The 23,430-nt window shown below is 54.7% G+C and overlaps 4 protein-coding genes across 5 annotated transcripts; all 4 read left to right on the top strand.

Annotated features, from left to right (window-relative positions):
• The first annotated feature begins 711 nt into the window (after window positions 1–711).
• Window positions 712–4,713, top strand: Apoe (apolipoprotein E). The gene is made up of 4 exons (XM_042700308.1): window positions 712–792; window positions 1,566–1,634; window positions 3,167–3,350; window positions 3,842–4,713. The coding sequence occupies exons 2-4, from the start codon at window positions 1,592–1,594 to the stop codon at window positions 4,536–4,538; spliced, it is 924 nt and encodes a 307-aa protein (XP_042556242.1). The 5' UTR covers window positions 712–792; window positions 1,566–1,591; the 3' UTR covers window positions 4,539–4,713.
• Window positions 4,714–7,692: 2,979 nt separating this feature from the next.
• Window positions 7,693–10,616, top strand: Apoc1 (apolipoprotein C1). Of its 2 annotated transcripts, XM_042700309.1 has the most exons (4): window positions 7,693–7,786; window positions 7,897–7,972; window positions 9,606–9,741; window positions 10,466–10,616. In XM_042700309.1, the coding sequence occupies exons 2-4, from the start codon at window positions 7,915–7,917 to the stop codon at window positions 10,524–10,526; spliced, it is 255 nt and encodes an 84-aa protein (XP_042556243.1). In that variant the 5' UTR covers window positions 7,693–7,786; window positions 7,897–7,914; the 3' UTR covers window positions 10,527–10,616. The 2 variants fall into 2 exon arrangements, with proteins under 2 accessions (XP_042556243.1, XP_042556244.1); XM_042700310.1 differs by lacking the exon at window positions 7,693–7,786 and having other exon boundaries at window positions 7,876–7,972.
• Window positions 10,617–13,908: 3,292 nt separating this feature from the next.
• On the top strand, window positions 13,909–17,230 carry Apoc4 (apolipoprotein C4). Its single transcript, XM_042700233.1, has 4 exons — window positions 13,909–13,999; window positions 15,896–15,988; window positions 16,203–16,335; window positions 17,071–17,230. The coding sequence occupies exons 1-4, from the start codon at window positions 13,909–13,911 to the stop codon at window positions 17,228–17,230; spliced, it is 477 nt and encodes a 158-aa protein (XP_042556167.1).
• A 432-nt stretch (window positions 17,231–17,662) lies between these two features.
• Apoc2 (apolipoprotein C2) lies at window positions 17,663–19,131 on the top strand. Its single transcript, XM_042700556.1, has 4 exons — window positions 17,663–17,767; window positions 18,365–18,437; window positions 18,733–18,892; window positions 18,996–19,131. The coding sequence occupies exons 2-4, from the start codon at window positions 18,383–18,385 to the stop codon at window positions 19,081–19,083; spliced, it is 303 nt and encodes a 100-aa protein (XP_042556490.1). The 5' UTR covers window positions 17,663–17,767; window positions 18,365–18,382; the 3' UTR covers window positions 19,084–19,131.
• The last annotated feature ends 4,299 nt before the right edge of the window (window positions 19,132–23,430 follow it).

Genomic DNA, 23,430 nt, shown 5'->3' with positions numbered 1-23,430 from the left:
CCCCTAGTTAACCAGGAACCAGCCTAGGCTCCAAGGCACTGGACCAGGCGTCCACCCTGCTCCCACCCCAGGGCCACTTTGCAGCTCTAGGGGCCAGCTGGCACCCTGGCCCCAGCTTCTGGCCTGCTCTGCCCACACCCTAGATGGGGGGCAGGGGGCCTCAGGCAAGGCTCAGAGGCTGCAGTGCACACTAGAGGCTCAGTCACCTGCCCAGGGCCACCATAGGGTAACTGGCAAATTCTGGCAGGCAGGTTCCCCTGGCTGGTGCACTCAGCTTCCAGATTGGGGGTGGGGGGGACTGCTTATGTTTCCAGGGCCCCCAGGGCAGGGGATAGGGTCCAATTTCTCAGCTGGGGACAGAGGGTCCCAGAAGTGTGTCACCCATGATCACAGCCACAGGAGGCTGAGGCCAAAGCCCAGCGCCTGTCCATCCAAGTGCCTCATCCCTTCCTGCGCTTCTATGCTAACCCCAGCCCCTGTCCCATAATGTATATACGTCGTCCAGTTTAGCGGGGAGTGAGTACTGGGGGTTCCAGTCCCCCCCCCCAAATAGAGGAGGACACCTGTATTACTGGGTGAGAGGTTACCTCCCTTTCAGGGGGCTGGGGGGGGGGTCACAAGGCCTCCAAGCCCAGCCCCACCTTCTCCCCTCCCCTCCTCGTGACAGGGCCTGGCCCAGCCCTCGGGCCCTGGGGAGGGGGCGGAGCAGGGAGCCCTATAATTGGGCCGGTCTGGGATCCCAGATCGCTATTCTGCCCCTGGAGGAGAGGATCGTGCACCCCCCTGGAGCTGGTGAGGAGAATCACAGCCGCAGGGAAGGGTCTGGGGACACAGCCTGACCTGGAGCAGTGGGGAGATAAGACGGAGGACCTGGGGACTCCCTGGCCTCCAAGGAAGAGTTGGGGACAGGCAGGACAAGGCTGGAGCATAGAAAAGTCACTTGGGGACTGGAGAAAAAGCAGCCTGTGGCTGGGGCCACAAGAGTCCAGCTAGAAAGTGAGCCAAGGGGGCAGCTGGGAGACCACAGACGACCCAGGATTAAAACCCGTTACTGAAGGCTCCCACAGTCCTATTTTCATGCTGGGGGGCACAGGGGTACCTCAACTACATTGAAGGACTTTTTTTGGGGGGGGGGACTTTAGCCTTTTTATGTACTTAGGTTTGGCCTCAAACCCCCGTGCTACCTTTTCCCTCAGCCTTCCTTATATGGGATTACAGACTTGCACCTCTGCTCCAGATCAGGAGTTTAAAATGAGGGTTACATTAGCACAGCAATGGAAAGCAGGGATTTAGATGTAGAGTTAGTTTGGACCTCTGGGAACACAGCTGCAGCTGGAGATTGGGGGTGGGGTGGGATGGAATTTGAACCCTGGGAGAGCAAGGTGGAATTTTTGGCAATGGAGAGGACCTGGGGATGGAGAGAGAGGAGGCTAGGACAAAAGACAGGGGGTGGGGGCATCCTGGTAGAAGTTTATGATTGGATTAGCCCCCTAACCTGGGGCGGGGCTGAGGGTGGGAGGGAGGAGCCATCTCTTGGCTGTTTATTGACAGTTTCTCCTCCGCAGACTGGCCAATAGCAGGCTCTGAGAAGATGAAGCTTTTGTGGGCTGTGCTGGTGGTCACGTTGCTGGCAGGTATGGGGGCAGGGTTTGTTCCCAGCTCTCCCCTTTTCCCTGGCCCATCTCATCCCCTCTCCCTAACTCAAGTCCTAGATTCCATCTCTTTTTTTGGCCACTCATGGGGCTTGAACTTAGGGCCTGGGCGCTGTCCCTGAGCTTCTTTGCTCAAGGCTCGCACTCTACCACTTTGAGCTCCACTTCTGGTTTTCTGATGGTTCATTGGAGATCAGAATCTCACCTACTTTCCTGCCCAGGCTGGCTTTGAACTGAGATCCTCAGACCTCAGCCTCATGAGTAGCTAGGATGACAGGTGTGAGCCACCAGCACCTGGCTTCCATCTCATTCTTTTTGTGTGTGCCAGTACTGAGGGCTTGAACACAGGACCTTGTCTCTTACATTTTTCATTCAAGACTGGCACTGTACTACTTGAGCTCTAACTCCACTTCTGTTTTTTGTGCTTGGTTCATTGGAGATAAAAGTCTCACAATAAGATGGAGCTGGGAAAGTAGCTCAGTGGTAGAGTGCTTGCCTTGCATACATGAGGCTCTGGGTTCCATTCTTCAGCACCACATAAGCTGAAAAAGCTGGAAGTGGCACTGTGGCTCAAGTGGTAGAGCACTAAACTTTCCTGACTGGGCTGGCTTTGACCCATGATCCTTAGATCTCAGCCTCCTGAGTGAGTATGAGGACAAGTATGAGCCACTGGCACCTGGCTACATTTTCTTTTTGAGAGCAAGTCCCACATCTGGGGCTCTCCTGACATTTGCCCTGAGAAGTTTTGACTGAGTGGGCTTTGGGTTTTCCATGTATAAACATGGGAATTATAGCCAGGTGCCGGTGGCTCACGCCTGTCATCCTAGCTACTCAGGAGGCTGAGATCTGAGGATTGCAGTTCAAAGCCAGCCCAGCAGGAACAGAATGTCTGTAAGACTCATCTCCAATGAACCACTGGAAAACCAGAAGTGGCACTGTGACTCAAGTAGTAACACACTCACCTTGAGCTGAAGAGCACCCAGGCCCAGAGTTCAAGCCCATGACTGAAAAGAAAAAGGGAGGGAGGGGAAATTGTAGCCCCAGAATTAGTGCCCACACTAGTGGCTCATGCCTGTCATCCCAGCTTTTTAGGAAGCTGAGATCTGAGCACTGTGGTTCAAAGCCAGCCCAGGCAGAAAAATGCAAGAGACTCTTATTTCCAACTAATCACTCAAAGCCAGAAGTAGAGCTGTGGTTCAAGTGGTAGCACATCTGCTTTGAACAAAAAAGTTTTGGGACAGCGCCCAGGTCCTGAGTTCAAGCCCCAGCAAACACACACACACACACACACACACACACACACACACACACACATATACACAAAGGGAACTATAGTAATGTGCCCATCACAGGTACACAGAGACCATAAATGTTGGCCAAGTAAACGAACAGTACCCTTCAGTGGGGAGGGTCTGGGTGGCTCCAAACACACCCAGGAGCATTAATGGAGCCCGTGCCGTGTACCAGCTCCCTCAGGCCAAACCCTCACAGAGCCATGAACTTGCTCCACACAGGATGCCGGGCTGACGTGGTGGAGCCCGAGTCGGAGCCGGAGATGCTTGAGCGTTCACAGTGGCAGGCCAGCCATCCCTGGGAGCTGGCGCTCGGCCGCTTCTGGGATTACCTGCGCTGGGTGCAGACATTGTCTGACCAGGTGCAGGAGGAACTGCTCAGCTCCCAGGTCACCCAGGAATTGACGTGAGTCACCCACCCTGACCTTTGACCCTCCTGGTGGCCAACTGTCAGTGGGTGGATCCCTGGGGCCCCAGGTCCCTTGCATCCCCTGTCACCTCTCTTTAGGGTCCAAGTCTCTGCACCTTCCTGTTCTTCCATTGCTCTTCCTGTCTCTGTTCTCTTTCTGGTGCCCCATCCTGCTGGATTTTGAACTTGGGGCCTTGGGCACACCCCACTTGGGCAGTGTCCCACCTCACCCCCACCCCCATCCCCAGCCTGTCTTGCTTCCATTTATTTTCCAGACAAAAGCTGGCACTTGGGGCATGAGGGGCGTCAGGTGGAGAGCTGGGATTGCAGGCGTGTGCTTCCATGCTAGGCCCTTGCTTTCTCATGAGTCCATGTGTCTGTGGATCTATGTCTGTTTTGTGCCTCTGTGAATTTCTTTCTCTTGGGGAAGGTTCCCTCGCTCTATGATGGCCATCTACCCTCCGTCTCCCCCCCCCTTCCCCACCCAGGGTCCTGATGGAGGAGACCATGAAGGAAATAAAAGCGTACAAATCCGAGGTGGAGAGCCAGCTGAGCCCGATGGCGGCGGAGACTCAGGCCCGGCTGAACAAGGAGCTGCAGGCGGCGCAGGCGCGGCTGGAGGCGGACATGGAAGACGTGCGCGCGCGCCTGGCGCAGTACCGCACCGAGGTGCAGACCATGCTGGGCCAGAGCACGGAGGAGATGCGCGCGCGGCTGGCCTCACACCTGCGGAAGCTGCGCAAGCGGCTGGGCCGCGACGCCGAGGACCTGCAGAAGCGCCTGGCCGTGTACGAGGCCGGGGCCCACGAGGGCGTGGAACGCAGCGTCAGCGCCCTCCGCGAGCGCCTGGGGCCTCTGGTGGAGCAGGGCCGCACGCGGGCCGCGGGCCTGGACGCCGGCGCCGCCCGGCTGCGCGATCGAGCCCAGGCCCTGGGCGCCCGGCTGCGAGGGCGGCTGGAGGAGGTGGGCAGCCAGACCCGCGACCGCCTGGAAGAGGTCCGCGTGCAGATGGAGGAGGTGCGCGCCAAGATGGAGCAGCAGGCCCAGGCCTTCCGGTCCCGCCTCAAGAGCTGGTTCGAGCCCCTCGTGGAAGACATGCAGCAATACTGGGCCGAGCTGGTGGAGAAGATGCAGGCGGCCGTGGGCCCCAACGCCGTCCCTGTGCCCGCCATCGACAACCACTGATCCGGCCGCCCAGCCACCCACCCATCGCCTGGGCAGACCACCCCAGGGAGGGCACCTCCCCTGCCCCCCCCTCCCCGTCCCCCTTCCTACCCCCCTCCCCTGGCTCCCCTGTGTCCTGGGGGTCTACAGGAGACCCCTGGCCCCAGCCTGGCTTAATAAAGATTATCCAAGCTACGCAGCATCTGCTGGCACAGTTTCTCCCCCCTTCCCCATACTGTCCCTTAGATGTGTGTGTGTGTGTGTGTGTGTGTGTGTGTGTGTGTGTGTGTGTGTGTGACTGCCCTGTAGTCAGTACTCAGGAGGCTGAGATCTAAGGATGATGGTTCAAAGTCAGACCCAGCAGGACAAGTCTGTAAATTCAACTGCTGTACTGGCACACCCACAGGAACAAAAACCACACTCAGTTCTTGGAACCTCTCTGTCCACTGACAAGTTCGAGGTCCCCACCCCCCCACCCCACCCCCGGCTTCATTTTGGCCTCCACTTCCTTTCATCTCATCACTGATTCCCTTTTGTCTGTGGGTGCCACCCAGAACCCACAGACCAAAGTTACCGAAAGCCCTTAACCCTGAGGGCAAAACCGAACTTTGCTGGGCTCCTGATTCCCTTCTTTATACCTTATTTTATTTTTTATTTTTTGTCGGTCATGGAACTTGAACTCTGGGCCTGGGCGCTGTCCCTCAGCTCTTCAGCTCGAGGCGAGCGCTCTACCACTTGAACCACAGCGCCACTTCCCGTTTTCTGGAGGTTTATTGGAGATAAGAGTCTCATGGACTTTCCTGCAGGGGCTGGCTTTGAACCGTGATCCTCAGCTCTCGGCCTCCTGAGTAGCTAGGATTACAGGCATGAGCCACCGGCGCCCCGCTGGTTCCCCTTTTTTTGAGACAGTCTCACTATGTAGTCCAGACACTTGAGCCACAGCACCACTTCCGATTTTCTGTTAATTTACTGGAGATAAGAGACTCACAGACTTTCTTGCCCAGGCTGGCTTTGAACCGTGATCCTCAGATCTCAGCCTCCTGAGTTGCTAGGATTACAGGCGTCAGCCACAGCACCCGGCTTGTCTCTATTTTTTTTTTTTCCTCTCAAAACTAGCACTCTACCACTTGAGCCACAGCACCACGTCCGGTTTTCTGGTGGTTCACTAGAGATAAGAGTCTCACAGACGTTCCTCCCCAGACTGGCTTTGAACTGCCATCCTCAGATTGCAGCCGCTTGAGTAGTTGGGGTTACAGGCATGAGCCACTGGCATCTGGCTGAGACTGGTTTTCTTATCTTCTCCGCCTCTCCCTTCCCTCCCTCTCTCCCTATGTCTTATCTGATTTTTGATTTTCTTCCTCTAGCTATTATCTATTATTCCTGCCTCCCCTGCCTGCGCTCCCCCTGTCCGGAGATTCTCCCCCTCCTGTCCTTCCGAATAAACCTTTGAGGCCTGAGTGCAGGCTGGGGAGGCCAGGACGAGGCACCCCATATCCGTCACCAGGCCAGTTGGGGCTGGCAGAGCCGAGAACAAGAAGGAAGGTCGGGGAGCCGCCTGCCACCCCCTCAGTTCTCAGGACCCAAAGCCGGGTTCCCACTTGCAGGCAGGCCAGGGCTTGAGCTGCGAATCCTGGGCCAGGCTTCCTCCTCTCCAGGCCCCTGCTGGCTTGGCACACCCTGAGTCCAGAACTTTCCCTGGCGCAGACAGCTCTAGATGCCCATCTGGAGGCCGGGCCAACTCCTCTCCCACACTTACTATGGGGCCTTTCCAAGGGAAGAAGGGGGTGGGGAGGGTCAACCCAGGGACTTGCCTCTCAGAGCCTCAGTTTCCCCAGCTGTTAATGGGAGAAGGCAGCAGTTGTGTCTGCCACTAAAGAACGAGTCATCTTTGTTTTTTGAGGGAGGGAGGTCTCCTTCAGCCCAAACTGACTTCCAAGTTAGTCCTCCCGCTGGGATTCTAGGCAGGTGCCACCATGCCCTGTAAGGGCTTACTATTGAATCCCCAGGATGGAAGACCTAAGCCCTGAGCCTCACTCAGACCCAGAGATCTTGTAGGGCAGTGGGAGCCTGGCTGAAGAGTGGGAAGAATCTAGAGGAGAGTGTCAGAAGCTCTCCCCTTTCACTAGATCATTGCACGTGCACAGCTCTGCCTCAGTTTCCCCACACACACCAACACTGTGCTATGCAAACCTCAGTGATGGTTTCCTCTGTGGGGCTGGACATGAGGGCAGACAATGTATGGGGGTAGGTGTATGTGTGTGTGTAAGTGTCTGGGCAGCTCAGGGCACGGGGCTCAGCCACAGAAGCAGGAAGGGGGGGGGGTCAGCCTCTCCCCACCCCACCCCTGCAGAAACTGGGATGTCGAAATCCTGTCAGGGTCGCAGGCAGTCATCTGTGTGACCCCTTGCATAACCACGTGCCTGGCCCCCGGCGCTGACACGTGGTTGTGGCTGAGCCAGGCCAGCCTGGGCCCCCTGCCACCCTCCTGCCCCCCCTCCTCCCCACCCCCGCCCCCGCCAGCTACCAGGGATCACTAGCGGTCAAAGCAGCCTAGGGGAAGCGGGGGTGGGGGGGCGCTTTGGACGGCAGCCGGGGAGGCGGGAGAGAATATGTTCATGGGGGGGGGGGAGGCTTGGAGCCAGGAGGGGCCTAGGAGATGGGGGGGGACTTTGTTTGCGGCAGCAGAGTTTCCCTTCCTTAGAGGAATGGAGACTCCCCCCCCCAAAAAAAAGGAAGATGGGAACATAAAGCTAAGATTTCTCTGTGTCTCCCCCCAACCGGGCCCCCCCAGAACATCAAGGCAATCTGGACCAGTGGGAAAGAAAAATCTGAGTGGATTCGGGGTGAATCACATGAGCAGAACTGAAGCCCAGGAGGGATGGGGGGTGGGCGCCACCAGGGGACACAGTGTGAGGGGGAGGGGGAGGGCTGATCCTGAGACCCTCCCTAAAGACGGGGAATGCCACAGAGACAGGGTTGAATGTTGTCCCCTCAAAGAAGACAGGGGGTGACAGGCAGGCTGAGTCACCCCTCCCGCCTTTGTCTGTGGTCAGGGAAGTGTGGAGGTGCAGGACTTCTGAGGCAGAGGGGGGGGGAGGGGGAAAAGTGGGTGGTCACGATTGCAAGGGGGAGGGAGGGGCAGAGAGAGAGAGAGAGAGATCCTGCTGCCCCGCCCCCTCCCCTCCCCACACTAATAAAGGTTGGGGCATCCGGGACCTTCCACTCCACCTGTCTTAAAGTTGTCCTGCTTGACTGCCCAGCAGATCAAGGTTGGTGGAGCCCCCCCCCCCCCCCCCCCCCCCCCCGGCTAAAGAATGGGAGTGGGGAGGTGGGGAGGGATGAGGTCCCGGCCGCCTCCTCTGCCCTGTCTTGTCTCCAGGGAGCCCTTCCAGCCACCATGAGGCTCTACCTGTCGCTTCCGGTCCTGCTGGTGGCCCTGTGTGTGGCCTTGGAAGGTAACTCAGGTGTAGGAGGGCTGGCTGGCAGGGGGTGGGGAGGGTTTGAGCCCCAAGTCCGGACTTACAGAAGGGCCTTGAGAGCTGGGAGGTCTCCTCTGTGCCCTCTGATTGCCCCCCTCCCCCAGGCCTCACATAGAGGTCAAGGTTTAATCATATTGGTCCAGTTGGCAGTAAATCTGTCCAGGGAGTCCTAGCAACAGATGATGTAGAGCGCATGCTTTTTTGGGATTGGCTGTTAGGCTTTTCCAAACTTGACAGGGGCTGGGTGGGGAGGAGAACCAGTATTGAGTCTCATGCCAGTTACCCCCATTCTAACATTGTGACCACCCCCCATGAATTGTGGTTTGTTGGGGGGGGGGGTTGTGCTGGTCCAGGGGCTTGAACTCAGGGCCTGTGCGCTGTCCTCGAGCTTCTTTTGCTCAAGGCTAGAACTCTGCCATTTGAGCTACAGCTCTACTTCTAGCTTTGTCTGAGTAGTTTATTGAGATAGAGTCTCGTGGACTGTTCTGCCTGGATGGTTTTGAACTGTAATCGTCAGCTCTCAGCCTCTTGAGTAGCTGGGATGATAGGCGTGAGCACTGAGCAGGTTGTATTTATTTATCTATCTATCTTTATTTTCTGTCAGTCATAGTACTTGAACTTGGGGCCTAGGCATTGTCACTGAGCTTTAGCTCAAGGCGAGCACTCTACCACTTGAGCCACTTTCCCAGCCCCCTGGCTTTTTTTTTTGCTATGGTTAATTGGAGATAAAGAATCTCATAGACTTTCCTTCCCCAGGTTAGCTTCAAACCCCAATCCTCAGACCTCATCCTAGGATACAGCTAAGATGACATGTGTGCACCATCAGTGCTGGGCAAGAATCACATTGAAAGACTTGATCAGGCAGCATGGCTCACGCCTGTCATCCTACCTACTCACGAGGCTGAGATCTGAGGATCACAATTGGATTTTTGTTTTTTTTGGGGGGGGTCCAGTCGTGGGGCCTGAACTCTGGGCCTGGGCACTGTCCCTCAGCTCTTCAGCTCAAGGCTAGCACTCTACCACTTGAGCCATAGCGCCACTTCCGGCTTTTTTCTTTTTGCTTATGTGGTGCTGAGGAATCAAACCCAGGGCTTCATACATGCAAGGCAAGCGCTCTACCACTGAACCACCTTCCCAGCCCCTTGAGAATCACAATTTGAAGCCAGCCTGGGCAAGAAAGTCTGTGAGACTCTTATCTCCAATGAACTACTCAGACAAAGCTAGAAGTGGTGTTGTGGCTCAAGTGGTGGAGGGCTAGCCTTGATCAAAAGAAGTTCAGGGGCAGTGCCCAGGCCCTGAGTTCAAGCCCCAGGACAAGAAAGAAAGAAAGAAAGAGAGAAAGAAAGAAAGAAAGAAAGAAAGAAAGAAAGAAAGAAAGAAAGAAAGAAAGAAAGAAAGAAAGAAAGAAAGAAAGAAAGGAGGGAGGGAGGGGGGGAGGGAGGGAAGACGAACTTAATCACTCCCTTGAATCCCATCCTAAGGGATTCTCCCAAGTGCTTTTATTCCCCCTTTGGCAGTACGGAGATTTGAACTCAGAACCGTGCATTTGCTAGGCAGCCACTCTCCCATGCCACCTCTAACATTCCTTTCTCATTTCCCTTCTGAGCAGGGCCTGCCCCAGCGCAGGCAGCCCCAGACTTCTCCAGCACTTTGGAGAAAGTGAAGGAGATTGGAAATACTCTGGAAAACAAGACCCGCACAACCATCGACCGGATCAAAAACAGCGAATTTCTTGCCAAGACACGGTTAGGACCCTCCCAGGCTCCCTAACTCCTGTCTTTGCTTCCTGGGAGAGACGGCTCTCCACAGCACCCTAGCTTTGGAGTCCACAGGCTGTGGTAGACCCTCTAGTCCCTGTGGGTGGATTTGGTGTTATTTGATTTTTGCCCTCCAACTCTCTCCTTCCTCCTGCCTTTATCTTCTGAGTACTGAGATTACAGGTGGGCGCTACCATGCCCAGCCTCTCTGTGGTAGTGAGAGAGGGGCATCACCATGAGCCTCAGTTTCCTCGCCACTGAAGGGAAGGAAGGAGCACTTATAAATGCCCAGCAGGTCAAGTGGCCAGCTTTCACTCCCTTTGACGAGTAGAGAATACACTTGTAAAAACAAAAACAACTTTTTGAGACGGGCACTGGTGGAGTCCAGACTCTTATCTCCAATGAAGCACCAGAAAACTAGAAGTGACACTGTGGCTCCAGTGGTAGAGCACTAGCCTTGAGCAAAAGAGCTCAGGGACAGCGCCCAGGCCCTGAGTTCAAGCCCCAGGACTGGAAAAACAACAACACAGAAAGAGAAAGAGAGGGGGGGTGTGGGGGAACACAGGAGGCCAGGACGAAGCTCTTTTGACTTCAAGGTGAAAGTTAGGCAGAAGCCAAGCCTGGAGATCCAGGAAGAGGATAGGATTTGAATGTCCTGGGGGGAGGGGGGGGGGTTGGCCACAGCAGGGACCCCCTCCATCTCTCTCCATAGGTCCTGGATTTCAGAGAAATGGGACAAGGCAAAAGAAAAGATCAGAGGCGCTTTCTCCTGAGCACATAGGAGGGCTGGGCCTGACAACTGAGCGCACGGGGTGCTCCAGCTGCCCCCAACCCCAGCCCATTAATAAAAATCCTTCAGAGAACCCTCCCTGAGTGTTTCCTTACTGTGGGGCTGGGGGTGGGGAGGCTGGGCAGGGGAGGCAGCAGGAGAGAGGGGCCCTGAGGATCTCCAGAGAATCTTCACAAAGGCTTCTTTGAGATGGAGCTGGGTCTAGTAGCTCACGCCTATAATCCAAGCTACCCAGCAGGCTGAGATCTGAGGATCCCTGTTCGAAGCCAGGACAGAGAAATCCTAGAGACTCTAATCTCCAATTAATCAGCAAAAAGCTGAAAGTAGAAATATAGTTCACATCCTAGAGAGGCCAGCCTTGAATGAGAAAAACAAGTAGCAGAACAAGGCCCTGAGTTCAAGCCCCAGTTCCAGCACATATACTCAATATAATAATCATAATAAATGATATCTGGACCCACTGGGCAGAGATAGATAAGCCAAAGAAACTGTTTTTTTTTGTTTTTGTTGGTCATGGGGCTTGAACTCAGGGCCTGGGCGCTGTCCCCTCAGCTCTTCAGCTCAAGGCTAGCACTCTACCACTTGAGCCACAGTGCCACTTCTGGCTTTTTCTGCTTATGTGGTACTGAGGAATCGAACCCAGGGCCTCATGCATGCAAGGCAAGCACTCTACCACTGAGCCACCTTCCCAGCCCCTTGTTTTTGTTTATCTTTTGTTAGTCCTGGGGCTTGAACTCAGGGCCTGGGCTCTGTCCCTGAACTGCTTTTGCTCAAGACTAGCACTCTACCACTTGAGCCACAGCACCACTGCTGGCTTTTTCTGTGTATGTGGTGCGGAGGAATCAAACCTGGGACTTCATGCGTGTTAGGCAAGCACTCTACCACTAAGCCACATTCCCAACTTGACCACTAATGGGTTTTGAGTGGTTCATTGGACATGAGAGTCTCAAGGGACTTTCCTGCTCAGGCTGGCTTTGAACTGTGATCCTCAGATCTCAGCCTCTTGAGTAGCTAGGATGACAGGCATGAGCCACCCTGCCCGGGAGAAGATTCCATTTGTGAGAAATGTTCAGGATCTCGCAAGTCCAGCCATACCATCAGAAAGCAAGGCCAGACACCTCAAATCAAGCATGCGGGTGGGTTGTTTTAGGAGATGATGAAATTGTGCTGGAATGTGGATGTGATTGTGCAAACTGGAGAATCAGCTAAAAAATAAATCTCATTGTATACTTCCTGTTATTTATTTATTTGCAGCACTTTGGGTGGAATCCAAGCCCTGCTAGCACGCCAGGCACTAGATCCACCATGACCCACAGCCTCAACCCCAAAGGGGTGAATTTTCTAGAATGGGAGCATCTCTCTCAGGAAGAGAGTAGAAGGCAAAAGTAGGGGCCGGGGGGGGGGGGGATATTTCAAAGTCATTTTTCACCCTGATTTCGCTGCCTTGAGCAGCCAGAGACTCTCACCAGGACATGGGAACTCAGGGTTGATGGGGAGCCCTAGAACAAGCACCCTGGGGGTTAGAGGAGGGGGGGCCTGATGACTTGCAGGATACAGAGCCTCTGGTCTCAGGGGTGTCCTGGTCCTGACCCCACTTCCCTCCCCCACGTCCCTGCTCCCATCCTCCATAGCTGTTTTCCTCCCTGACCACCCTGAGCGACCTTCAGCCTGTTCTTAGCCCCAGGAACAGCAAACATTGCAGACTGCAAACACCCAGCACCCCACTGTACCCCCTGCCGGCTGACCTTAGTGCTGGGGTAGGGAGTATGGAGAGCAGAGATCTCTTTCAGACCAGCCCTCCCTCCCTCCCTCCCTCCCTCCCTCCCTCCCTCCCTTCCTTCCTTCCTTTTCTTGCGGGTCATAGGGCTTCAACTCAGGGCCTAGACACTGTCCCTAAGTGCCTTTCCTCAAGGCTAACACTCACAGCCCGACTTCTGTTTTTCTGATGCTTTATTGGAGATAAGAGTCTCATAGAAGGGGCTGGGAAGGTGGCTCAGTGGTAGAGTGCTTGCCTTGCATACATGAGGTCCTGGGTTCGATTCCTCAGCATCCCATAAGCAGAAAAAGCTGGAATTGGCGCTATGGCTCAAGTGGTAGAGTGCTAGCCTTGAGCTGAAGAGCTGAGGGACAACGCCCAGGCCCAGAGTTCAAGCCTCAAGACCTGTACAAACAAACCCCTGTACCACCAAGAAAAGAAGCAAGAAAGCAAAGCAGGGAGCCAAAGGGATGGAGGAAAAGAAAAAAATGAACCAGGTGCAGGTGGCTCACACCTAATCCTAACTACTCAGGAGGCTAAGATTTGAGGATCACAGTTCAAAACCAGCCTGGGCAGGAAAGTCCATGAGACTCTCTTCAATTAATCACAGAAAAAAGCTGGAAGTAGAGCTGTGGTTAAAGTGGTAGAGTGCTAGTCTTGAGCAAAAAAAGGAACTCAGGAAGGAGCTCAGGAACCATACTCAAGCCCAGAGTTTGAGCCCCAGGATGGACCAAAAAAGAAAGAAAAAAGCCAAGGGCTGGGAAGGTAGCTTAGTGGTCGAGTGTTTGCCTAGCATGCATGAAGCTCTGGGTTCGATTCCTCAGTACCACATACACGGAAAAAGCCAGAAGTGGTGCTGTGGCTTAAGTAGAGTGCTAGCCTTGAGCAAAAGAAGCCCAGGGACAGTGCCCAGAGTTCAAACCCCAGGACAAGAGAGGGGGTGGGGGGCGGGAGAGGGAAAATAAAAAGAAAACCAAGGACAGGGAGCACATGTGTATACTGGATTCCAACAGGGGTCGAAATGGCTGGGTCACCTGACTCAGTGTTACGACCTCTTCCATCCACCTTTGTTTAGGCTTTGCCCTATGGCCAGTCCTCAAGCCCAGTAGCTAAAAGATCTTAGAAATAAAAAAAGGTAACTATAGGAGTTGAGTATGGCGGTTCTTGTTTGCCTGCCTGCCTAGTCTTCTAGAGGCTGAGGCAGGAGGATCTAAAGTCTGAGGCCAGCTTTAGATGACATAGTAAGACCCTGATTCCCAACAAATACACACACCCAGCCCTTGATGTGTGGTCTAGCCTGCTGGCCAGCTCCCCACGACCTGCTTCCTATTTTCTCCGGGACCCCCGCCCCCCAAGGGTGGGCTGTTGTCCTGCCTGGAGAGGAGAATTTCTCCTGGAGTCAGGATTTGAATCCAGTTCAGTTCAGGATAGCAGAGAGCCTTTGACTTCCCATCAGGCCATCCTGCTGCTGGGAGGGTGGGCGGGAGGAGGCCAGCAGGGGCGGGCATGGCCTCTGACGGTCACCTCTGTCCCCTGGGTCCTTCTCTCTGAAGTCCTGCCAAGGGGCAGGCTCTGCTGGCCTGGTCACTGAGCACAGAGGGTCAGAGGGATGCAGCCTCCAGAAATGGCCCCTCTGAGTCACGGGTTCCAGGCTGGGCCCATCCTGGGCTACGGTGTACTGTTCCTGGCCTTGGTTTTGGGTGAGAAACAGGAGGTGGCGGGCCAAGTGGGGACCCCGGTGGGGAGGGGGGAGGTTGACCATGCTGCTTGACCCATGTGGACGTGTGTGTGTGTGTGTGTGTGTGTGTGTGTGTGTGATGCTGAGGGTGGACAATGGGGTGGGGGTAGGGCTGCTGCCAAAGACGGGGATCCTTGGTGCACGTCCGTGCGTGTGCAAAGGATGCAGGATACCTCCACTGTGCACAGGTTCCTACAAAGTGCACACCTGCCCATGTTTTGAGTGTCTGTGAATAGCTCTTTTCTTTTTTTTTTGCCAGTCCTGGGGCTTGAACTCAGGGCCTAGGCGCTGTCCCTGAGCATCTCTGTGCTCAAGGCTAGCGTTCTACCACTTGAGCCACAGCACCACTTCTGGCTTTTTCTGTGTATGTGGTACTGAGGAATGGAACCCAGGGCTTCATGCATGCTAGGCAAGCACTCTACCACTGAGCCACACTCCCAGTCATTTTTTTTTTGGGTCCAGTCGTGGGGCCTGAACTCTGGGCCTGGGTGCTGTCTCTCACCTCTTCAGCTCAAGGCTAGCACTCTACCACTTGAGACACAGCACCAGTTCCGGCTTTTTCTGCTTATGTGGTGCTGAGGAATCAAACCCAGGGCCTCATGCATGCAAGGCAAGCACTCTACCACTGAGCCACCTTCCCAGCCTCATTTTTTTTTTTTTGATACCTGGTTTTGAACTCAGGACCTTGTACTTGCTCTGCTGGCATTTTACTACCTGATCTATGCCCCCCCCCCAAAAAAAAAAACATTTTGTGCTTGTCCTTTTAGAAATAGTCACCCAAATTTTTATTTATTTTATTTATTTTACTTTAATTTTTTGTTGTTGTTGGTCGTGGGGCTTGAACTCTGGGCTTGCGCGCTATTCCTGCACTCTTCAGCTCAAGGCAAGTGCTCTACCACTTGAGTCACAGCGCCACTTCCAGTTTTCTAGTGGTTTATTGGAGATAAGAGTCTCCGGGACTTTCCTGCCTGGGCTGGCTTTGAAACCTGATTCTCAGATCTCAGCCTCCTGAGTAGCTAGGATTGCAGTCATGAGCCTGTAACTCAAAAATGGTAGGGATCTATCCTTGAACTCAGACCTCCCAGAGCTCCCGGGCTCTGAGTTCAAGCCCCAGAATTGGCACTTAAAAATGAAAATAATGAGCCAGTGTTAGTGGCTCACACCTGTAATCCTAGTGACTCAGAAGGATGAGGTATGAGAATCATGGTTCAAAGCCAGCCTAGGGAGGGAAGTCCATGAGACTCTTATTTCCAATTAACCAGCAGAAAAACAGAAGTGGCACTGTGGTTCAAAGTGGTAGAGTACTCACCTTAAGCAAAAAGGCTCAGGGATAGCGCCCAGGCCCTGATGTCAAGCCCCATGACTGACAAAAACAAACAACAACAACAAAAAACAAAAACAAAACAGACCACAAGTGGAGCTGTGGCTCGATTGGTAGAGCTCTAACCTTGAGCAAAAGGTTTTGAATTCATGGGGCTGGGAAGGTGGCTCAGTGGTAGAGCACTTGCCTCGCATGCATGAGGCCCTGGGTTCGATTCCTCAGCACCACATAAGCAGAAAAAAAAAAAAGCCGTAAGCGGCGCTGCGGCTCAAGTGGTAGAGCACTACCCTTGAGCTGAAGAGCTAAGGGACAGCGCCCAAGCCCAGAGTTCAGGCCCCACAACCGGACCCAAAAAAATAAAAATAAAAGGTTTTGAATTCAAACCCCAATACTGGCCCATGCACATGTGCATTGTGTGTGCATACACACACACACACACACACACACACACACACTATACACTCTTTCTCCTGTATTATGTGCCTACATTGTAATTCCCACCACGATGCTAAAGTAGGTACCTACCCCATTCTCCAGGAGGGGAAACTGAGTCTTGGAGCACTGAGGTGCTAGGATTATGCACAGGTGTGCCTGTTGAATGGCTGGACTCGGAGCGGAGGCTCTGCTCAGGTGTGCAAGCTGTATGGAAGGGAGCAACTTGTGAGTGGAAGTGGGGGCTGGGGGAGGAGCTGGAGACCTCTGGGTGGAGGTCCCGCGTGAGGAGAGGAGGGAAGTGGGGGCTGGGGGAGGAGCTGGAGGCCTCTGGGTGGAGGTCCCGCGTGAGGAGAGGAGGGGGGGGAGCGATGGTGGGGTCCTGGCCCTTAGGTTGCTTTCTCCCACTCAGCCTGCTCATCCTCCGCAAGCCCGAGCCCTCCACCAGCGCCCGATGGGGGTCGCTGGAGCCTGGTGCAGACCAGGGTAAAGGAGCTGGTGGAGCCGCTGGTGACCGGGACGAAGGACAGGTGGCGGTGGTTCTGGTGAGGCGCTGCTGGTGCCGGGCTGTGGAGCAGAAGCAGGGCTCAGAGTCTGAGAGAGGATGCTGGGGCCAGGATTCCTGGGTCTGAGGGAAGAGGCTGTGGCCTAGATCCCTGGGTCTGAGGGAGGAGGACTGGGCCTAGATCCCTGGGTCTGAGGGAGGAGGCTGGGGTTTGGATTCCTGGGTCTGAGGGAGGAGGCTGGTGTCTGGACCCCTGGGTCTGAGGGAGAAGGCTGGGGCCTGGACCCCTGGGTCTGAGGGAGGAGGCTGGTTTCTGGAGCTCTGGGTCTGAGGGAAGAGGCTGGTGTCTGGATCACTAGGTCTGAGGGAGGAGGCTGGGGTTTGGATCCCTGGGTCTGAGGGAAGAGGCTAGGGTCTGGATCCCTGGGTCTGAGGGAGGAGGCTGGGGCCTGGACCCCTGGGTCTGAGGGAGGAGGCTGGAGTTTGGATTCCTGGTTCTGAGGGAGGAGGCTGGAGTTTGGATCCCTGGGTTTGAGGGAGAAGGCTGGGGCCTGGACCCCTGGGTCTGAGGGAGGAGGCTGGTGTCTGGAGCTCTGGGTCTGAGGGAGAAGGCTGGGGTCTAGATCCCTGGGTCTGAGAGAGGAGATTGGGGTCTGGACCCCTAGAACTGAGAGAGTGGAACTGGGGTCTGAACCTCTGCTCTGAGGGCCCCAGATGGACGTTCTGGGCGGTACCCTAAGTAGCTGGCATCTCACTGGCGCCCCCTCTGGCACAGGGGTCCGAGCACCCTTCGGGGTTTTATGCAGACCTACTACGAAGACCACCTGCAGGACGTGGGGCCACGCGCTCAGGCCTGGCTGGCGAGCTCCAAGGACAGGCTGCTGGAGCGCACCCGCAACCTGTGCCCGCGGCTCCTGTGCGGGACGCCGAGCTGAAGCGGGCACCCAGCCCGCACGTGGGAAATAAAGCTGGTCTTCCGTGTCCAAAACCTTGTGTTGCTGTCCCTCTGTGCGGCCACCCAGCCCCTCACACCCCCTGGCCCTGGACGGGGGGGACACCGGGGAAGGGGATCTAGGGGGAAATGACTCAGGCAGGGAAGGGGGGAACGAAAGACATCAAGGGACCCCTGTTTAAGGATATGGAGGGCTTGGACAGTAGCTGGGGTACTCTGTCCCCTGGGTGGGTCCTCACCAAATTCCGGGGTTCTCAACTCCTCCTGAGTCCCCAGACCAGCCCTATGTGTGTCATGGTGTGTTCTCCCAATGCGGGCTCCCCATAATGTCACCTGCTGCTCATGGACACGTCACCAGCCGGCCTGTCCCCTGCCCCCACCCCACCCTCCGCAGCACTGTTGGCCAGGACTTTGGCCTAGGCGAGGCAGTGGCCTTGGAGAGAGGGGGGCCCCAGAGCTATAAAGGCTCTTGGCTGCTTCGCCTCCGGGGACAGCACTGGCCTGCCAGAGTCACAGCCTGGTAAGATGTGTGTGCGCATGTGTGTGTACAGGGGGGAGGGGGAGAGGGGAGGAGTGGTACCCACTGGGAGTGGAAGTAGTGAGGGTGGAAGGGGCTGGGAATGACCTTCACTCCGTGAGCAGCCCAGGTGGCAATCACAGCGTTCCAAATGGTAGCAGAAGTCAGGCTCACGCCTGTCATCCCAGCTACTCTGGAGGCTGAGATCTGAGGATCAGGGGTGGAGGCCAGCCTAAGCAGGGAAGTCCATGAGACTCTTCTCTCCAAATAAACTATTGACTAGACAGGAGTGGTGCTGTGGCTCAAGTGGTAGAGCGCCAGCCTTGAGAGAAAAAAAGCTAAAGGATTTGTTCCCAGGCCCTGAGTTCAAGGCCTAATGCCCACATCATCACCACCACCACCATCCCTCGTCCCCCTTAAAAAAAAAAAATCTAGAGGAGTGGAATTCTGGAATGTGAGAAAGGAAGACACAGCTCATGCGCGGCCTGGTGCCCTGGGAATCCTGGCTGGGTGACGGGAGGGGGATCTGAGGACACAGCCCCTCCCTTGGTGGGGCGGGACCCCAGCCCATGGCTCCTCAGGTGATCTTCCTGTCCTCTGCAGTCCAGGTGTCACACCATGGGCCTTCGATTCCTGCTGGCTCTGTTCCTTGTTCTCATAGTACTGGGACACGGTGAGTCGGGGCGGGGCGGGGCGGGGCGGGGCGGGGCGGGGCCGGGTGGAGTGGGGCGGGGAGGGGCCGGGTGGAGTGGGGTGAGGCTGAGGACTCTGAGTTGACCTCTCTCTGTGTAGCTCAGACAGTCCTCCATCCTCTCAAGTGCCTGGATTACAGGCGTGTGTCACCTTGCTCGGCAACTAGTGTTTCTTCACTTTTTCATTCCCATGGATCAGGTTCCAGGGTGACATAAACCTGTCCGTCCTGTCTAAAGCTCCCCTCAATTAACGATCAGCCCCTCATCTCGCCACAGAGGCCCAGGGGGCCCTGCTGCCCCAGACCGAGCCGTTTGCCAGCCCAACTCTACTGGTTCAGGTCCAAGAATCCCTTTCCACGTACTGGGACACGGCCAAGGCCGCTGCGCAGGGTCTGTACGAGAAAACTTACCTGCCCAGTGTGGATGAGAAGCTCAGGTACCTGCCCTCCAACGCTTACCTGGTCCACACCCCAAGCCTCCTCCCTCAGTCCCCAGGGGTGCAGGCCGGGCCTCCAACCTCAGACCCTGTCTTCTCCTAGGGATATGTACAGCAAAGGCTCAGCTGCCATCACCACGTACGCCGGCATCTTCACAGACCAGCTCCTCACCATGCTGAAGGGAGACTAAATCCATCATGGGGGAGGGGGATCTGAGCCCCCTCCCCACGCCTCTGACCCCCTCCACGGACTGTACTGAGCTTCCCATCCCAGCGGCTCGCATTGTGTGGTTGTCTCCCCAAGACTTGCCTGAATTCTTTCAAATGAAGGAAGAAATAAAGAAAAACATATGCCATTTCTTCTTTTTCTTTTTTTCCTTGCCAGTCCTGGGGCTTGAACTCTGGGCCTAGGCACTATCCCTGAGCTTCTTTTGCTCAAGGCTAGCGCTCTACCACTTGAGCCACAGCACCACTTCCGGCTTTTTCTGTGTATGTGGTGCTGAGGAATCAAACCCAGGGCTTCATGCATGCTAGGCAAGCACTCTACCACTGAACCACCTTCCCAGCCCCTCACACCATTTATGCCTTCAGGTGGCTGCTTTATCTGAGGTGCAGAGCCAAGTATAAGGGCAGATTGAGTTCAGCTGACACGATTGTAGCCTTTACCTAGAACCTGGACCACAGGAATGAAAATGTGAACAAATGCTACTAGCTGCGCGGGGCGATTGTTAGGAAAGTGGAGGAGAAAGAAAAGAAACTGGCCAGGCTCCATCTTCCACAGGAAAGAACTGTTTTGGGGTTTGTTTTGTTTTGTCAGTTGTGGGGCCTGAACTTTGGTCCTGGGCGCTGTCCCTCAGCTCTTTAGTTCAAGGCTAGCGCTCGACCATTTGAGCCACAGCGCCACTTCCGGCTTTTCTGTTTATGTGGTGCTGAGGAATCGAACCCAAGGCCTTATGCATAAAGGCAAGCGCTCTACCACTGAGCCACCTTCCCAGCCTGAGGACTGTTTATTGAGATAGAACAGCGAAGGGCACGCCTTCCCATGGGCTTGGAGACTGTGTAAAAAGGTGGGCCAAGGTGGACTGGGAATGTGTCTCAGTGGTAGAGTGCTTGCCTAGCATGCATGAGGCCCTGGGTTCAATTCCTCAGTACCACACACACAGAAAAAGCCAGAAGTGGCACTGTGGCTCAAGTGGTAGAATGCTAGCCTTGAGCAAAAGAAAGTTCAGGGACAGTGCCCAGGCCCTGAGTTCAAGCCCCAGGACAAAAAAAAAGGTGGGACAGAAGTTGGGTTTTTATGAGGTCTGAGCGAGGAGGCAGAGGAAAAAGCCATTAGGTGTAGGGAGGTGGAGGCTTTTCGGTTGGACCCACAATGGAATGTTTATAGCAGGCTTAGGTACATTGGCCCTGTCTGAGTATACCTTTGGTGGCTTGTCCGATGTCTGAATGCACCTGGGAAAACAGGATGGGGTCAATCCTTCAGTGATACACACCTGTAATCCAGGAACTTGAGGGGATGAACTATAGACAGACCTTCTCTCCCAACCAAAGAGACAGAAGAAAAAAAACAAAACCCAAAACCCAGGCTGGGAAGGTGGCTCAGTGGTAGAGTGCTCGCCTAGCATGCATGAAGCCCTGGGTTCAATTCCTCAGTACCACATACACAGAAAAAGCTGGAGGTGGCGCTATGGCTCAAATGAGTGCTAGCCTTGAACAAAAAGAAGCTCAGGGACAGTGTCCAGGCCCTAAGTTCAAACCTCAGGCCTGGCAAAAACAAAAACAAAACAAGCCAAGCGCTGGTGGCTCACGCCTGTAATCCTAGCTACTCAAGAGGCTGAGATCTGAGGATTGCAGCTCAAAGCCAGCCCGGACAGGACAGTTCATGAGACTCTGATCTCCAATGAACCACCAGAAAACCAGAAATGACACTGTGGCTCAAGTGGTAGAGTGCTTACCTTGAGCTGAAGAGCTGAGGGACAGCTCCCAGGCCCAGAGTTCAAGCCCCATGACCAACAAAACACACACACACACACACACACACACACACACACACACACACACACACACACACACACATCTTGAACCCAAGATGTGACATCAGCAGCAGCCTGGTCCATTTGTTGTTTTTTTTTTTTGTCGGTCGTGGGGCTTGAACTCTGGGCCTGGGCGCTGTCCCTCAGCTCTTCAGCTCAAGGTGAGCGCTCTACCACTTGAGCTATAGTGCCACTTCCAGTTTTCTGGTGGTTTATTGGAGATAGGAGTCTCAAGAACTTTCTTGCCTGGACTGGCTTTGAGCCAGGATCCTCAGATCTCAGCCTCCTGAGTAGCTAGGATTACAGGTGTGAGCCACCAGTGCCTGGCTTTTTCTTTTGACAGCTGTGGGGCTTGAACTCAGGGCCTGGGAGCTGTCCCTGAGCTCTTCAGCTCAAGGTTAGGGCTCTACCACCTTGAGCCACAGCTCCATTTCTGGTTTTCTGGTGGTTCATTAGAGATAAAAGTCTCACAGGCTTTCCTGTTTAGGTTGACATCGAACTACGATCTTCAGATCTCAGCCTCCTCAGTAAGTCACTAAGCTAGTCACCAGTGCCCAGCTAGTATCCCGGTCTTTGAGTGGCACTGTTTATGGGTTGGTGGCACTAGGGCTATCCATCCTCTATCACTGAGCCACACAGCCAGCCAGGCCCCTGCCTGGTGGTTGACATATGGTCTGGAAGTGAATTGCTCAGAGTCCTGTGACACAAAGATGGCAAGCTTGCAGATGAGTTCCCACTCAGCTTGAGAAATCAATGCCTGTGCTGGCTGTGAGCCAGGAAGACTGTCAGCCAAAGCCTGGGCGGATCTTTATCAACAATGCCTTCACAGTGCATGTATTTATCAAGCACTTCCTAAGGTTGGAGGATACAACACAGCAGGGCAAAGACAGTTAGTGCTGACCTCATGTGATCTCTCAAAATGTCCCTTACTGGTACAAGTTCAGATTTTGTGATTATTGAATTCGTGTGTGTGTGTGTGTGTGTGTGTGTGTGTGTGTGTGTGCATGTACCTGTGGGGGTCGGGGGTTGGTATGTGTGGGGTGTTCCTTTCTCTCCAGGTTGGCCTTAGACATCCCAGGCCCTCACAGAGCAAAAAGATCCTTGGGTTGTTATCTGAGAATGGTAATGCATGTCTGTAATCTCAGTTACCCAGGAGGTGGAGAGCTGGAGGATAGTGGGGGGTGGGGGTGGGGCACAGAGTCAGGAAGTCCCTGTCTCAACAACAAAATTACCAGCCAAAGAGGCTCAAGCAAGTACTTGGCTTGGGTCTTGGGTGTTGTCTCTCTCTGGAGAGGCAGTGTTGGGGTGGAGACCCAGAACTGTCACTTAAAGGCATAGGTGATCAGGCTGGACTGCAGAGGGCTATGTGGCTGGAAAGTAGGGGGAGGGTGGAGAGGCTCTTATTGGGCCCCCGGGTCAGAAATGAGGGCTTGGTGGACAGACCACGGTATCTATCTAGCAGTGGGGACTTTGCTGGGGAAAAGGAAAAGGTGGATGAATAAGAGCAGAAGCTCCATGGTTTGTGGATGAGCAGGGCTAGGCCCCTGGGTGAAGTGTGCCCGAGGCCCGAGGGCAGTACCCACCCCTTTTCCAAGTGCCATGAATAAGGCTGTTGCTTTCTGAAGATCCACAGGCTGCATTTGTCCTCATTTCTTTGGCATCCACCCTCCAGCCAGTCTTTCAACATTTCTTTTTGGGGCAACTTTCCCAGGTCCTGAGGTTGGGCAGCTGTGAACCCAGCAGAAAAACAGGGGCCCAGCCAAGGGCTATGGGTAATGCCCCCAAGCCCGGAGGGCCTGGGAAGAACTGAGCTGCCAAGCCTAGTGGGTGACTGGGACAGGGGGGAGATCCTGGGGGAACAATCCTTGCTCTGTCCACTTGTTTCCCACAGATTCAAGCCAAATCAAACCATGGCCCAGGCCAGCTCTGCTTCCAACCAATCTGGAAGCCATTCCCAAACTCCTCCTTCCTTTCTCAGAATCCCCTCCCCACATACACACACCCTAACTCCCTTCAGGACCCCAGCATCCAGGCCCCCAGACTCTGGGCCCCTGATACCTCCTCCCTCACACTTAGCAAATGACTCAGAATCTTTTCTTCCTCAGGACCCTAAAGCTCAGGTCCTCTCCAGACTCATTAGTGTTGGGGCACCCCCTAGTGGAGGGTACAGTGTGCAGAGCATCCTGCAATTCCCTTAAGAGAATGGAATTTATTTATTTATTTATTTATTTTTAGGTGCTTGAACTAGGGCTTGAACTCAGAGCCTGGGAGCTGCCCCTGAGCAGTTTTTATGCTTTTATGCTCAAGGTTAGCCCTCTACCACCTTGAGCCATAGCTTCATCTGCAGTTTTCTCGTGGTTCATGGGAGATAAGAATCTCATGGACTTTCCTGCCTGGGCTGGCTTTGAACCATGATTCTCAGATCTCAATCTCCTGAGCAGCTAGGATTACAGGAGTGAGTTACTGTGCCCAGCTGAGAATGGAATTCTTTATGGTCACTTACAA

Source organism: Dipodomys spectabilis, unplaced genomic scaffold (assembly GCF_019054845.1).
Source record: "Dipodomys spectabilis isolate Male_0828 unplaced genomic scaffold, ASM1905484v1 ptg000266l, whole genome shotgun sequence".
In the NCBI taxonomy this organism is placed as follows: Eukaryota; Metazoa; Chordata; class Mammalia; order Rodentia; family Heteromyidae; genus Dipodomys; species Dipodomys spectabilis.
Note: the sequence above shows the minus strand (reverse complement) of the source record. Positions and strands in the feature narration are given on the sequence as shown.